General features: G+C 43.8%; 1 protein-coding gene across 1 annotated transcript in view; it reads left to right on the top strand.

The window, feature by feature from the left end:
* Positions 1-16,323, top strand: part of LOC109919653 (voltage-dependent T-type calcium channel subunit alpha-1G-like) — a 288,516-nt gene that overhangs the window by 170,440 nt on the left and 101,753 nt on the right. The window contains exons 18-19 of the mRNA XM_048610895.1: positions 10,212-10,280; positions 12,224-12,408. Of these exons, the coding sequence (XP_048466852.1) occupies positions 10,212-10,280; positions 12,224-12,408 (254 nt within the window). The remainder of the gene's footprint in view (positions 1-10,211; positions 10,281-12,223; positions 12,409-16,323) is intronic.

Genomic DNA, 16,323 nt, shown 5'->3' with positions numbered 1-16,323 from the left:
GACGCACCACCCTCTGCATGAAAACGTTCCCCCTCATGTCCCTTTTAAGTCATCCCCTCTCATCTTAAACCTATGCCCTCTAGTTTTGGACTCCCGAACCCTGGGAAAAAAAGACATTGGCTTTTCATCCTATCCATTGCTGCTCATGATTTTATAAATTCTCTATAAGGTTACCTCTCAGCCTCTGACACATCAGGGAAAAAAAAAGTCGCAGTCTATGCAGCCTCTCCCTATAGCTCAAACCCTCCAGCCCTGGCAATCTACTTGTAAGTCCTTTCTAAAAGCCTTTCCAGTTTAACAACATCCTTCCTATAGCAGGGAGACCAGAATTGAATGCAGTATTCCAGAAGTGGCCTAACCAGTGTTCTGTACAGCTGCAATATGACCTTCGAACTCCTATACTCAATGCACTGACCAATAAAGAGAAGGGTACCAAATGCCTGTCAACTTAGTTGCACCATGTTGTAAAGATAACTGTTGAACAGAACTGGTAGTAATGTATTGCAGATTTAACCAAAGGGCAACAGATGATGAATTGGATTTAAAATACTTTTCTACAACTTGACCTCAACACTTTGATTGTCCCTCTTGATTTCTAGTTTGAGCCAGAAGTGATTTGCTGAAATGTTTGATTTGAATTAATCAAAAAAAATTATGACAGTCCATGTCATCCAATATCCTCAAACAAATTGAATTCAGAGGCTTTAATCATAACCATAGCAGTTTCCATTCAAAAAGATGTGGACTGGAACAGTCACAGAAAGAAGTTATACCTTTGAAAAGAATCAAAGAAGTACTGAACATTCAGGAGACGCTAATATGTCTGAGAGATTAAGAAAATACATATAATCTAGTGCTTAAAACGTCCTTGCGGCACTGAGGTACTGTTCTTACCTCTGAGCCAGGAGACCCAAATTAAAGCCCCTCTACCCCAGAGATGTGCAGTTACATTTCTAAACAGTTGATTAGAAAATATCTGTAGCAAGGATGGTAACTTTATGACAGAGGTCATAGTGCCACTTTATGACATTACTTGCAGATTGGGAAGACAGGAAGTTTAATGGGCTGCTTGGCCTTATTCTCTTTCTAAGTGGACATATAAGTGGACTTCCTTTAGAATTACAGCGGTTTCAAACTTTGAAGGCTAATTCCGAGCAGCAGTCTGTTCAATGAATTATGGATGATTTGGCCCAGTGTTATACCAGTCCATCGGGAACCCCTTCGAGTGACCTTGATGAAATGAGGGTTGTAGTCCACGCCCTATGATTCAGTTTGCTATCCTCTCTAATAAGCCTTAATGTGGAACATGTAGACAGGCTAAAGGAAAATGACTGGCCTTGGGAGTCATTGACTGCCTGCCAGTTTACAGTTCGACAGCAGCATTTCCCTAGAAATTCCTCTAATACTTCCCTTGGTATTTCGAAGGGAATTCTCCATGGTCTGCACGCAAGCCTCTGATAGATTGCCAGACTTTTAAAATCTGTCATGCTCAAACATAACACACTGGATTAGGAAGCCAAGTCGTAATTGCTTACAGCTGAAGGTTCTCTCGTGCAAGCAAAGCTTCGATGAAACTGGTCATCAAACTCTTCCTTCTATTAAACGATGAGGGCCTTAGATTTAGAAATTCAGGAGGATTTGGTTGCATGTCTTTATTCTCCCCAAATCCCCAATCTGCTTCTTTTCAGTTCTCTCTCTCTCTCTCCTACTCTGAAGGCCAATTTTCATCTGGTTGCACTAACAAAAGGAAGGTGTTACATTTATAAAGCCCCTTTCACTACCTCACAGCATCCATGGCAATTTTGAAGAGTGCTCACAGCCTTAAATGGAAGGGATACACCAGCAAGTTTACACACCACAGGTAAAAATTTGAAATAACCTGAGGGTTTATTACAGAAGAGGAATAAATATTGGCCCAGAGATGACAATTCAGTGGCCTCCGTCTGTGCTGTAAACCTTTCTAAATCCTGTGCTCTTCTTTGAAATTGTGTCACAGGATCTTTGACATCCATTCAAGCAGGTGGTTGGAACCTCAGGTTAACCTGAAAAGTCATACTTCCATCAGTAACATTACCTTTAATTACTCTTCCAGCCTCTGCAAAGACCTCCAGTGTCCATGTGCAGTAGTGGCTCCGAAAACCAGAAGTCAGTGCTGGGAATGGTGTGGACATACCAATCAATGCAGCTTTGTTGCGTCTGACATACAGCACTCCCATAGTACTTCCCTGGCCTAACAGCCTTGATCGAAGGACAGTGATGGTGATTACTAGGCTATTAATCCAGAGACCAAGCTAATATTCTGGGCACCTGAGTTCAAATCCTGCTATGGTAGAATTTAAATTTAATAAATATCTTGAATTAGGATTGCACGGTGGCACAATGGTTAGTACTGCTGCCTCACACCGCCAGGGACCCGCGTTTGATTCCAGCCTTGGGGGACTGTCTATGTAAAGTTTGCACATTCGCCTCGTGTCTGTGCGAGTTTCCTCCGGGTGCTCCAGTTTCCTCCCACAGCCCAAAGATGTGCAGGTTGGGTGGACTGGCCATGCTAAATTGACCCATAGTGTCCAGGGATGTGCAGGCTAGATGGATTAGCCATGGGAAATGCAGGGTTGCAGGGAAAGAGTCGGGGGGTGGGTCTGGGTGGGATGCTCTTTAGCTGGCCAGCGCAAACCCAATGGGCTGAATGGTCTCTTCCTGTACTCTGGGAATCTACGTGTCTAATTATGACCATTATCAAATGTCAGGAAAAATTCATCTAGTTTTGTCTTTTGGGGAAGGAAATCTGCCATGCTCACAATGTCTAGCCTACATGTGACTCCAGACCTACAGCAATGTGGCTTATTCTGAACTGCCCTCTGGACAATTAGGGATAGGCAAGATGAATGCATAAGAAAACCGTTCTATGTTCCTGTGTCCTTACTGAGGGTGTGAGCCCCTGAGGTTCTGACTAAAAAGGCCATAGTGTTTCCCACTGAGCCACAGCTGACATCTGGGACATTGTCTGACTTTGAATACGTACCACAGATGCAAGCTGTTATTGTTGAAGCATTGCATTGGGCAAGAGCTGCTGCCAATGCACAAACCCAAGCAATCAATTCTCTAATCCATACCCTGGCAGGGTATCCCACAGGAGTGAAACCAGTTCCAGGCTCACCTCCTGTCATTTCCCGGTTACAATGAGTGAGGGCTGATGGAGGTCATTGACAACGTCACTGACAACGTCAGTGTCCAGGTGAAATTACAAGAAGAAGTCGCAAAGTGACAAGGTAAAACCAGCGCCCACTTCAAAAAGAAAATACACACATGATATGAATTGGGAAGTGGAGGGTACTGGGATGTACAGGGTGGAGTTGATGGAGCTGTTGTGAGTCAGTTGTAAGCTCAGTGCTGGAAAAGTTGCAAAGTCACATGTGGAATTGATTCAAATGTGGTTCAGGGTTTCAAACATTAATGCCATGTTATGGGGGATGAGGAGACCAGTTCGCTGAAGCTGGTGAACGTCATACATTCACTGACAGATCTGAGGTGGAGTTAGAAAGTCAGCCTGTTTTCTTATTCATTCAGGGAATGTAGGCATCCCTGGCTGGCCAGCAGTTCTTGCCCATCCCTAGTTGCCGGTGAGAAGGTGGTGATGAGCTGCCTTCTTGAACCATGCAGTCCACTTGCTGTAAGTTGACTCACAATGCCCTTAGGGAGGGAATTCCAGGATTTTGACCCAGTGACAGTGAAGAAGCAGCGATATATTTTCAAGTCAGGATGGTCAGTGGCTTGGAGGGGAACTTGCAGGGGGTGGTTTTGAACAGGGCACTGGTCTCATGAGTAAGTGCATGAACTAAGAGAATCGGAGCAAGATTTGCCCTGGATGGTGTTGAAATTAATCCAAACTATTAACATGAAATATGCCGCATAAGTTTAATTTCAATTTACCTATCGTGTATTCTGAAGGATCAACATGCTTCATTTAGTCCAACCAGTTTCTGCCCTCTTTTAAAGCTTCCCTAAGCTGTTCTTCTACATTATATTTCTGGCTTCCTTCATGAGAGAACTGCTTACTGAGTCAGCTGGAAGAGAAACCTTTTCTTCAAAAACTGCTTCAGTGGCAGGAAGACGACAGTAATCAGCAGGGGAAGCTGAACTTTAAATAAGTAATGTTGGCAAGTGATGGGGAAGCCTTCAAGTCCTGGATTTGCAATCTAAGCATTTTGCTGTACACCATTGTTATTAAACTGACAGCCAGTCACAGGAGCTATTTTCCTTGTCACGGTGGTGATAATTCAGTCATCAGGGGCAGGATTTGGGAACACTGTAAAACAAGCAGGTCTACACGTGACTGGTTACTAACTAATATGAGTTGCTGAAATGAGCTCCTGGCTGTGAAAATTTGGAGCTAGGAAACTCACTGCAAAACTCTCCTCTGAATGAAGACTGAAGGAAAGTATCAGTTTGTGCTTGCATTAATAGTCAGAATCATAAACTAGAAATTTCAGCTTACAATATCAGCCTGCAGAATCTTACATGTGCATTCAGAAGCATTCTTCTGCTATTTTGTTGCAAACCTGATTACTTTAAATGGGTAAGCACAAATGAATATCGTATTGTGGGTAGTTGCACATTTTTGAAATAGTAGCTGGTTGCCTTTTAGAAGTTGTGGTGAACTCTTGAGTCCTGTTATTTTTATTAACGTGCATCATTGACAGTGAGGAAAGACTGTCTAGCTCTCCAAGCCAAGCTTTGTAGCATGATAAAGCAAGACCCACTCCTCTCCCCAGTCCTCCCTGTCCAGTCATTTCTAGAGAGAAGGCATTAGATAAACAGAGGAACACTGCCAAGGCTCAACTAAAAGGAAAGGTTCTCTGGAAAATTCCTGTCACCTTCCTTCTGCTTGCGCCCCAACAAGATCACATAGATCAAGTCTTACTGTATAAGCCCCTTGCCCTCCCAACGACAAACTTCAAATCATCAGAAACTGGTCATTCCCTCTCAAAGTTACCATCAGCCATATATAATCTATCTATTCTTTTAATGATACATATTTTCAGTTTGCTTCAGAACATTCGGGTTGGGATCATTCTTTTCCAATTTGCATGTTCCCCAAGAGTAGGATTGGGTACGGATTTTTAGGCCTCAATGAAGGACATGCACAGAGATGACTAGGTGGTCATTTCCTTGGGCCTGAACGACATGTCATGGCGAGATTTGCTAAGAATTGTGGGCAATCCGGTAACCTGTCTCAGCTTTGTTGCATCTTTTATGCATTTGCCGAGTGGCAAGGTGATTTTCTTGCTAGGGAGTGAGGCATTGCTGATTAAGGGGTTTTTCAGCTCATTAAACTCCTTATTAACCACACAACTCATGTCATTAATATTTAGCTTCCAATCTGACCAAATGCTTCAAACTAGCTAAACGTCGTGAATTTGGAAACCAGAGCAGGTACCTGAAGACTTTAGCTCACCTCTTGATCCAAAGGATCTCCATACTGGACCACCGGGCACCAACATCTCAGGGCATGGCCACACACCCCCCACATCCATGGACATTGACACCCTACTTGTGCCAGCCTCAATGAACCCTCATGCCACATCTCTGATCCACTTCACTGATACACCTGAGGCCACATTGTCAACTTATTGTAATGCTGCAGCAAGGACACCATTTGCTCAGAGACACACATCCAGCTCATTGGTTGAACCAAGCTACATCTCTGGGCTCTCCACTTGCTGTAAGAGGGCTCACTCACTCTGAGCCTACTTAGATTCTTACAACATCCCTGCCTTATGTGGCTTTGCCTTAATCTTTTGAGCTTTGCCCCCCCAGCCAAAGATATGAGGCTCATATTATTTCTGCATTACCATGCCATTTAGCACAGACACAAAGATAGGAAGCTAGTCATGGTTATGAGCCGGCCTCAGACAGATCAAGGGTATAGCCTTTGATTGGGAGTCCCTGGACAGTAAGTCAAGGGCAACCTCTAATACCAGTCCAGGGCATTGGGCACTGTCAATCAGTGCCTCAGGGTGGTCAAGATGTTATCTACACGAAGAGTGAGGAACCGAATTTTGGGCAGCCTACGACCCATCTTGATTAGCCTTCCTGCTCCTATGATGCTGCTTGGCCTGCTGTGTTCATCCAGCTCTACACCTTGTTATCTCAGATTTTCCAGCATCTGCAGTTCCTACTATCTTCGATTCCTCCTATCCTGTTTTCCTCCTGGAATGAGAGAGAGGCAGGTTTTACTATAAAGACAATAGATATAGGAACAGAATTAGGCCATTCAGCCCATCGAGTCTACTCGATCATGGTTGAACTGTTTCAGAGCACCATTCTCATGCCTTCTCCCTATAACCCTTGATTTCCTTACTAATCAAAAACTTACCTATCTCTGTCTTAAAGACACTCAATGACTTGGTCTTCACAGCCCTCCATGGCAATGAGTTTCACAGATTAGTCACCCTCTGGCTAAAGAAATTCCTTCTCATCTCAGTTCTAAAGGGTCATCCCTTCACTCAGAGGCTGTGCCTCCAGGTGCTCATCTCTCCTACTATGGAAACATCTTTTCCATGTCCACTCAAGCCAGGTCTCTCAGTATTCTGTAAGTTTCAGTGAGATCCCCCCTTGACCTTCTAAACTCCATCGGGTACCAGACCAGAGTCCTCAACCGCTCCACATGTGACAAGCCCATCATCCCTGGAATCATTCTTGTAGAGCTCCTCTGGGCCCTCTCCAACCCCAGCACATCCTTCTTTAGAAATCCCTTACATACAGGGCCCAAAACTGCCCACAATATTCCAAATGCAGTCTGACCAGAGCCTTATGCAGCCTTAATGGTATATCTCTGCTCTTTTATTCTAGGCCCCTTGAAATGAATGCCAACATTAAGGGAAATGAAAGTGGATGGCACAGCTGGTACTGTGAACTGGTGGAGAGGTGTCCTGAGTGTGTGAGTAGGCAGTGGAGAGGGCATGCAAGATTAGTAATGTCAGCCGTTGGGTGGGTGAGAGCGACTAAGGGAAGATGTTACATGCAATAGTTAGAGTGGTAGAGTATGAGCCTTGCTGGGAGCTGGGTACAGTAGCAGAGACTGAGTGCGAGGTATCGGAGAGAAGATGGCACTAATGCTGGTGGAGTGGAGAAGCGTACTGACCTTTTTCCTGAATTGTTGGGTGTTCCTCCAGATGGTTGAGACTGCAATGACCCGGGTAGCTACCTCGGAGTAGGCTGGACGTGGTCTGGTGTTGTTGTCTCCGCTGCTGGTCCTGGGGAAAGGGGAAATCTTGCCTCTGTATCACCCTGTCCAGCAGGAGATCCAGCTCCCCTCGTCTCCCCTTGTCTGTAAATATCAGAGTCCATGCAGGGCACCTCCAGACTCACAGTGCGTGTCCGGGTGCACAGTGACCTATTAAAGATGGCAATGATCACTATTATCACTATGATGATAGCACAGCCACATGGGCAGAGCAATGAAAGGGCTTGTAGGAGACAAACCTGAGGCTAGTATGCTCCTAACTGTCTCTGTCATCATGTAATCTGTAAATTGTTGCAGCAATGGTTTGATTTGATTTGATCTGATTTATTTATTGTCACATGTACTTTGTTACAAAATACAGTGAAAAGTGTGGTACAGTGACAGCACTCGCCAGTACCATCTTAAGACACAGAAAAAGAAACCAAAACATAGAATATGAAGGCAGAAGAATAAAGAAGTAAAGAAAAAAAAAAGAAAAAGTAAAATTCAATCAACTTTCTATTATTTATCAAACAAGACTCTTCAAGTTAGACCAGGGAGGTGGCTACTCTTAATTGCAGTATTACCACATCAAGAGGGAATGAACATAAGAGAGGGCCTGTGATAGGGTGGAAGGCAGGAGTGATTAAATGCCAAGAGAGATGATGATGAAAGACTGCAAAAAGTGGATTCAACACCAGCTTCAACAATTTTACATCAAAACCACTCCTCCCATTTTCCTGTGCAGCAGGTATATGTAATAATTCTGCTGTCACAATGAACAGCTCCTCCGCCCTCTGCTACTTGTCTCATTGCCATATTACTTTCATTATCAAATCACTCCTGCTACCTACCTTATCTCAAAGCTTCCCCATTGCTCTTTCCTTCACTCTGCCCCTCTCTTGCTCTGAAAAACTGTTACCCCTGCAGTTTTCCCTTTGTGGTAAAGGCTCAATAGACTGAAAGATGGTACTGGATTTTATGTCTCTTTGACAATGAGTTTGAAGTTGGGAGTTCTTAAGACGCAGCACCTGGCCAGTCTGCCAACAGTCTTCCAGAACTAGGGGTTACAGTCTAAGGATAAGCAATAAGCCATTGCGAACTGAGATGAGGAAGAATTTCAGAGAATTGTGAACCCTTGGAATTCTCTAACACAGAAAGCTGTTGGGGCCAATATATTCGATATATTCATTCGATATATTCAAGAGGGAGCTGGACATGGCCTTTGCAGCTGAAGGGATCAAGGGATATGAAGAGAAAGTGGAAATGGGATACTGAGATTGCATGATCAGCCATGATCATATTGAATGGTGGTGCAGGCTCAGAGGGCTGAATGGCCTACTCCTGCACCTAGTTTCTGTATTTCTGTTTCTTGCCACCTAAAGGAGTGTGGTAGAGATGTTGTGTGGCCCCCTCACCCTTGGGTATGTGATGAAACGTGCGTGATTTATATCTATTAACATTTTTTCTTGAGAGTTTGGGTTTTAAACTGGTGGCATATGGGCATCAGTCTTTTTTTCTGAAAAAGTTAATAATTAACGAGGCAAGTCTTTTAGGAACCATGATTTTAATGCAGCATGTGCCTTCTGGAGTGTTAATGAAAGTTTTTCTTTTGTGAGGCTTTAGGACAGGAAAGAAAAAAAGAGATTAGTTTACTTTTGGACTTAGAATAATCAAAGATTGATTTTAGCTTTAAAAAATCCAGAAATTGGAAAGCTTATGCGCAGTTCAAAGGAAAACTAACTGAATCCGGATGCCAATGTAGTATCTCCTAGAAAAAAGGGATTGGGGAATAAATTATCTCAGTGAAAGAATGTAATTTGTGAAACTTCCAGACCAGGAGTGTTTGGTTAAACTGGATTAGATATTTAAAGTTGAGAAAGTCTGTGATCTCAGTTGTGTGAGTTTTCAAGGAAAAAGACTTCACATTTCTCAGGACCAAAAGTAAAACAAGCAACTAACTAATATCACTTTATTAGATAGGGAAGGGAAATTTCTGTGGATTTTGATGGTGTTGGGAGTAGGTGGGATTGTGTTTATCATGTGTCATGAAATCTTTATATATGGTATATTTAGGTAGCATGGTTTGCTTGGTTTTTTTTCTCATTTCCTTTGTATAATAAACTTCAGTTTCATTGTTAAAACAAAATCTGCAATCTGGGGTGCCCGTGTTTTATATAAAGACCGCTACATTAAAATATGATCTGTCAAGCCAGATTTCATTCTGGGATCTGAAGTGTCAAGTGGTAATGTCAGCTATTACCACATATTGAGGCCTCTGTAGGCCAAGTGAGTGCCTCATTCCACCCCATCACTATTTTACCGCAACAAGACATGCCTCGGCTCAGGACGTAGACTAGCAGCACTATGTGAGCTGGTGTCGGGTTAAAAGGTGTGTTTGGCTGTGGGGGGGAGGGGGGAGGGGGTGAGGTGATGGGGTTAGTGGGAAGCTCCTTTTGGATGCTCCCTGTTCCCATCAGAAGCACACCACCCCCAAACTCCTCAAATTCAAAACCCCCTCCCCTTAAATCCTCATCCACCAGCCTCTCAAACAGAATCTTTCATACCTGGTATCCCAGACTAACCTTGACATCCAGATCCATTACCTCCTTATCCAGGCACTCCCTCACATCATAGCACTACTGGAATGATAGAGCCGCCAGCCAGCCAGACTGACCTGGCATTTCCATAAGGAGGAACCAGCCCAGATGAGGGAGGAATCCTCACCATTGGTCAACTAAACCCCCACCAAACACACAATGGCTACAGATTTCCCATGGTGCAATTCCCAGCCAACATTTTAATTGGTGGAGTGGAGGGGTGGGGGTGGATTGCAGTGAATGCATGCCCCCTAAAACTTGCTACTGACTCTGTTTCTCCTAGTGCACATTCTGCCATACCCATGGAGTGTTTCCCGTTATTTGTTATTTCAGATTCTGCACGATGTTGCCTTTATTCTAATCTTGAAACTTTTGTTCTCTTTAAGGAGCGAATCTTCTTGATATTTTCGAACTATATTTTCACAGTGATCTTCTTGACTGAGATGGCAGTAAAGGTAAACCTCAGAATGAGATGTTTTTATTTTGAAACGGCCAGAACAATGTCACACACTTGCCACCTTTAATGTGATAACTGAACCCCTCTAGTCCTGACTGTATAATCTGCTCGCTGCTGTCCAATCTAGCTCAACGAGGATTTAGATCAATTGAGGGCTGGTGATTTCACCCACAAAATGATGACATTGGACAACGGGCTATCGTAGGTGCACTTAGTAAAAATAAGTCTTACTTGTTAAAGATTGCCACCAGAGGGTGATTGGGAGAATGCCTGAAGGAATCCCCACTGTCAATGTTCTCCAAAATGGGTTGGAACAGTGGAGTCACACAGCTTGGAAACAGACCCTTCGGCCCAACACGTCCATTCCGACCAAGTTTCCTAAACTGAACTAGTCTCCCCTGCCTGCATTTGGCCCATATCCCTCATAACCTTTCTTATCCATGTACCTGTCCAAATGTCTTTCCTCTGGCAGCTCATTACATATACTCACCACCCTCTGTGTGAAAAAGTTGCCCCTTGGGTCCCTTTTAATCTTTCCCCCTCACATTAAACGTATGTCCTCTAGTTTCGGATCCCCTACCCTGGGGCAAAGACTTTGGCTATTCATCTTATCTATGCCCCTCATGATTTTAAATATCTCTATATGATGAACCCACATCTTCCTACGTTCCAGAGGAAAAAAGTCCCAGCCTATCCAGCCTGCTCTTATAACTCAAACCTTCAAGTCTCAGTAACATCTTTGTAAATCTTTTTTGCACCCTTTCCAGTTTAATAACATCCTACGTCTAGCAGGGCAACCAAAATTGTATGCAGTGCTACAAATGTGACCTTACCAATCCTGTATGCCTTGTACAGCCATAACATGATGTCCCAATGCCTGTACTCAATGTTCTGACTGATGGAGGCATGCGTGCCAAATGCCATCGTCATCACCCTGTCCACCTGTGACACCATTTTCAAGGAACTACATACCTGCATGCCACGTTCTTTCTGTTCAACAACATTCCCGAGGGCCCTACCATTGACCGTGTAAGTCCTGCCCTGGTTTGTCTTACCAAAATGCAACACCTCACATTTATCTAAATTAAAGTCCATCTGCCATTCCTTGGCCCACCGGCAGTGTTGATCAGGATCCCATTGTATTGGGAATGAGAAACTATCCAACACTTACCCTGACTGGTGTGACCACCAGGCACTTGCCAACCCCCAACTCCGTGACTCATCACAGCATGGGTGAGGTATCGATTGAATCTCTCTCACACTCCCTTCTCTGAAAAACGTTCCCTCTGATCTCCTTTGATAAGAGATGCTGATAGCTCAGTGCTCTGTTTTTGGTGTTCTACCTGTGAGTTGGCCGTATAACAAAAAAGTGTTCATTCTGCTGTGAGGATCATTGTTTAGGTCACATTCATCTCTCATTCCTGGTTACAATGACACAGCATGGTGGGACTTTGTGTTTTCTATTTGTTTTTTCATGGAACGTGGGTGTTACTGATATACCCAGCATTTGTTACCCCCACCGCCCCAGTTGCCCTTGCAGTGGCTAACTTGCTAGGCCATTGAATGGTCATCCACCCAATCTGGAGGAAGACCAGGAAAAGACAGCAGATTTCCATCAACTGATGGATTTTTGTGACTATCAAATCACTGCTATCACTGAACCAACCTCTCCCCATCCCTGACCATTGCCAGAGCTGTCCCCTTTTGCCCTTTCGCCAAAACCCTCATTGACCGTTAGGAATTATCCCACTATTTCCCAATGATACTTACTGCTTCCGCCTTGCAATAAGCCTATGGACAGGCTGCCCGAAATTCCTCAGATATGACCTTGCTGTTAAGGCCAATGTGGTCCCTGTGCCCTCAGATTGATTGTCAAGTAAAGTATGGACTGCTGTAGTAATGGCCCAGCAGTAGTGACCTCTTCCCTGCTCTCCTTTGCAGTTGGTCGCAATGGGCCTTTGCTTCGGTCAGCAGACCTATCTAAAGAGCTCCTGGAACATCCTGGATGGGCTGCTGGTGACGATTTCTGTCATTGATATTCTGGTCTCCCTGGTTTCCGACAGCGGGACAAAGATCCTCGGAATGCTGCGAGTCCTCCGTCTCTTGCGCACCCTTCGGCCGCTCCGGTAATCGAACCCGCCACCTCTGACCCCAGGGTCCCAGCTCAGTGCAACCTGGTGAAAAGCAGAACGGGCCCTGTAGAAACCTCAACGGAATGAAGGGTTATGTCACACACATAGCTGCCAGGGAGGAAGATGTGCTGGTCAACAGCGTCAGTGAGGAATTAACTTAGGCCTCCTCTACCTTTGTGTGTCAGCATCAGTCCAGGGGTAACTTCCACGTTTCTGGCTTAGAGTTTGCAGATTGAAGCCCCACGTCTAGAGATGTTCAGCATAAAATCCAGGTTGAAGCTTCAGAGCAATACCAAGCAAAACCCACTCTAATGTTTTTGCGCTTGGCCCGACCGTTGAAATATGGGGGCCCTTTAAGACAATTTGAGTAGGTGTTGCATGGGCAGTAAATTAGAGGGGCAGATTGCGCTGGGCTGTGCAGGGTCCATGGTCATTACTGCAGCACAGTTTACAGAGAGCATTGTACTGAGGGAGTGCCGCATTGTCAGAAGAGCAATGCCGCTGAAGTGCTTCACTGTCAGAGCTATTGTCTCTCAGATGAATTGGCCATGTCTGCTCCTCTTGCATCAATGTAAAAAATCCCATGGGAATCTCTTGAAGACGTCAGGTTAGCTCCTCTGATTGGGAAGGGGTTAGTGTTATATGAAGAGCAGCAGGCGAGAATCTATTAATGGGAATGTATCCTTGGGGTTATTTAATTAGTTTTGGGTATCAGATTTATTTATACCCATGTTTTTATTAGACAGTGAAATTATGACATTGGACAAGGTCATACCCCCTTGAGTGTAGAAAATTAGTGGATGATCTAAATACGGTGTTTTAACGAACTAAAGAATTTGGTTGAGTAAATGGAGAGAAATCATTTTCTCCAGTTGGAATAAAGACAAGTAATAACCATCAAGTCAGAGTTAGGTTATTCAGGGTTGATTCTAGAAACACGTTTTCACATAAAGGGAGTAAAATCTGGAACTCTCTCCTCCAAAAGGTGGTTAAGGCTGTGTCAATCATAAACTCCGAAACTGAAACTGATAATATTTTGTTGGACTACAGAAACAATTTGGATTAGTGAAGTTAGATATAATTCAACCATGGTCACATTAAGTGATGAAAGAAGTTTGAGCAGTCCAATGGTCTACTCTCATTGTGATGTTTGAAAATTAACAGCTCTTGTTTGGGAATAATCTTCATTTCTGTGGTATTAATGTAGTCTGGAGACAGCCCAGTGGATCACTGGAGAGTAAAGGGATTGGAGGAACCTAATGAAGATAAATTTGAGATCTTGAGAAGAAAGTTCTGAACCCAGAGAGTGACGAGCCTATGAAATTCTCTACCAAAGAATGCAGCTGAGGCCAAAACGTTGAATGTTTTGTTAGATATAGGTCTTAAGGCTAAAGGGATCAAAGGCTCTGGAGAGAAAGCTGGAACAGTTGGATGATCAGCCGTGATCATATTGAATGGCAGAGCAGGTTCAAAGGATTGAATGACCTACACATGCTTCTAAATTCTATGTTTCTTTAATAAGCTAAAGGACAAAACAGGCTTTTTGCTGTTATTGAAGATTCTGATGATGCAGTTTGAGCTGCTGAGCAGTTGTTTAAATAAAATCATTTTAGGGTCTGCAGTTAGTAGCTTACCATAGATTTTCTAGAGTTTCTTTGGAAACCATGGTGATGTCATTAACTGATGAGTTGGTTGCTATGGGTGCAATTTTGTAGAGCAATTTAGCAGTTTTGAATGTGAAGCAGGTCACCAGCATTTATGATTCTACCACATGCTCCATCGTGTAAGAACAATCTAGGAGGGTTTCACCGTCTCAGTGTCCCTCAAAATATGCAAACTCTGCGTAAAACAAAGGGTAAACAGCGCAAAGCAGATTTCTAGGCAAGAACATCAAGGCTTTTTTTTTGAAAGGTAAACTAACTAGAATGTTGGGAAACTGAGCCATTCACATTGTCGGTTTCAGAAATCAATTGCAATCACATCTCATCATCTGGTTAAAGGATTTGCTAGCCATCGTCTCCAAGGAAACCCTCACGTGTTCTTGGCCTTACCCTGACAGCATCTTCCCTGTAAAGGCTACATGAGATTGTAGTTTGCAAATGCCCAGAAACATTTTAAAACAGAAAAGCGTTCTACAAAGTTGAAAAATAAAAGTGCCTCTTTTTCTTAAAGGGATGGAGTGATTTACATGGAGAGACAGGGAGTGTTCTCCTTGGAACAGAAAGATATTTAAGAGTTTCCCACATCTACTATGCATAAGTAAGACAGTCCAAAGATATACAGGTTAGGTGGATTGACCATGTTAAATTGCCCCAAAGTGTCCAGGGATGTGCAGGCTAGGTGGGTTAGCATGGGAAGTGCAGGGTTTCAGGGATAGGGTGGGGGGGTGGGTCTGGGTGGGATGCCTTTCAGAGGGTAGGTTTGGACTTGATGAGCCGAATGGCCTACTTCCTCACTGAAGGGACTTTATGATTTGTATTTATGACAAGGGGCATGCTTACATCTGCTTCTGTAGTTAGTTTTTACTGGAAGCAGTTGCCAAAGGCTGTAACTTGATATTTCTACTCCACATCATTCATGGCTGATCTCACTCTCACTGCCTGACACAGATCCTGAGAAGGATTTGCAAATTCTTTACTCTGCCCATTTGGAAACATTTATGAAGGTATCTTCTGTGCCCATCAAACCCTGGAGTGGGGCTCAAACGTGAAAACCTTCCAGCTCAGAAGCACAGTCTCTACTCACTGCACCTGAAAACATCCATGGAGAAAGGTGAATAAAGCCATTCAAAATGCTGAAGGATTTTGATTGAGTAAATCAGGGGAAACTTGTTTGCAATGGCAGGAGAGTCAGAAAGCAACAGTCACAGAGTGAAGAGAGATAACAAGGTGTAGAGCTGGATGAACACAGCAGGCCAAGCAGCATCAGAGGAGCAGGAAAGCTGACGATTCGGGCCTAGACCCTTCTTCAGAAAACTGCTGCTTGGTCTGCTGTGTTCATCCAGCTCTACACCTTGTTATCTCAGATTCTCCAGCATCTGCAGTTCCTACTATCTCAGTCACAGAGTGAAGATCAGATATGAAAAGACCAAAAGAGAGATGGGGACTATTCGTTTATGCAGTGAGTAATGAGTCCGCCTGTTGGTTGTTCCATGGTTGATGAGGGTTGCGGGATATCTATGAAACATTTCTGCTGTCCTCATCTACTCAAGACCACATCAGGCTTGAAAGAGCCCACTGATATAACATGGTGAGCAGCAGTATGTTGCCAGTGGTAGGTCATCCTACAACAGAGTGAGCAGTGGTTATCATCATTATTTCTAAATGGTGCCTACAGAGAGAAATTAGAAATTAGATGGAAGGCCTTCAAGAAAATAAAATTATACAAAATAATAGAATATACAGAATATACAGAAACTAAAACATGCTGGTCACCCAGGATACTACAAGACTAACAGGTTACATCTAATTGTTAATAATAACAATGATACATGGCAACACAACACAGAATAATACTTCAGACAGTAATGCAGAAAGCATTTCAGAACCTACAGAGATGTTCTGGAACAGAAGAAATCTACAGCTGTAATGCAGGGGCACAGACTGTAGGTGCAGGCTTGAGTCCAAGTTCAGTCCAGACATTCAGGATTGTGTGTGTTAACTCTAGAGAATCCCTTGTACCAAACAGGAAATCTTACATGGTGTAGTAATTCAGGCTGAAATGGCAGTAATTAGGAAAAATAAGTTGTGGCTCTGATCGAACACATAGGTACAACAAAGTAGGGTTGAAAGATTGAAGACAACAAGGTGCAGGGCTGGATGAACACAGCAGGCCAAGCAGCATCATAGGAGCAGAGAGGCTGACGTTTCGGGCCTAGACCCTTCATCAGAAAAGGGGGAGGGGAAGGGG

The sequence above is a fragment of the Rhincodon typus genome, chromosome 23 (assembly GCF_021869965.1).
Source record: "Rhincodon typus isolate 14 chromosome 23, sRhiTyp1.1, whole genome shotgun sequence".
Classification (NCBI taxonomy): domain Eukaryota; kingdom Metazoa; phylum Chordata; class Chondrichthyes; order Orectolobiformes; family Rhincodontidae; genus Rhincodon; species Rhincodon typus.
The sequence above is the reverse complement of the archived record's forward strand: the minus strand, read 5'-3'. Positions and strand labels throughout refer to the sequence as shown.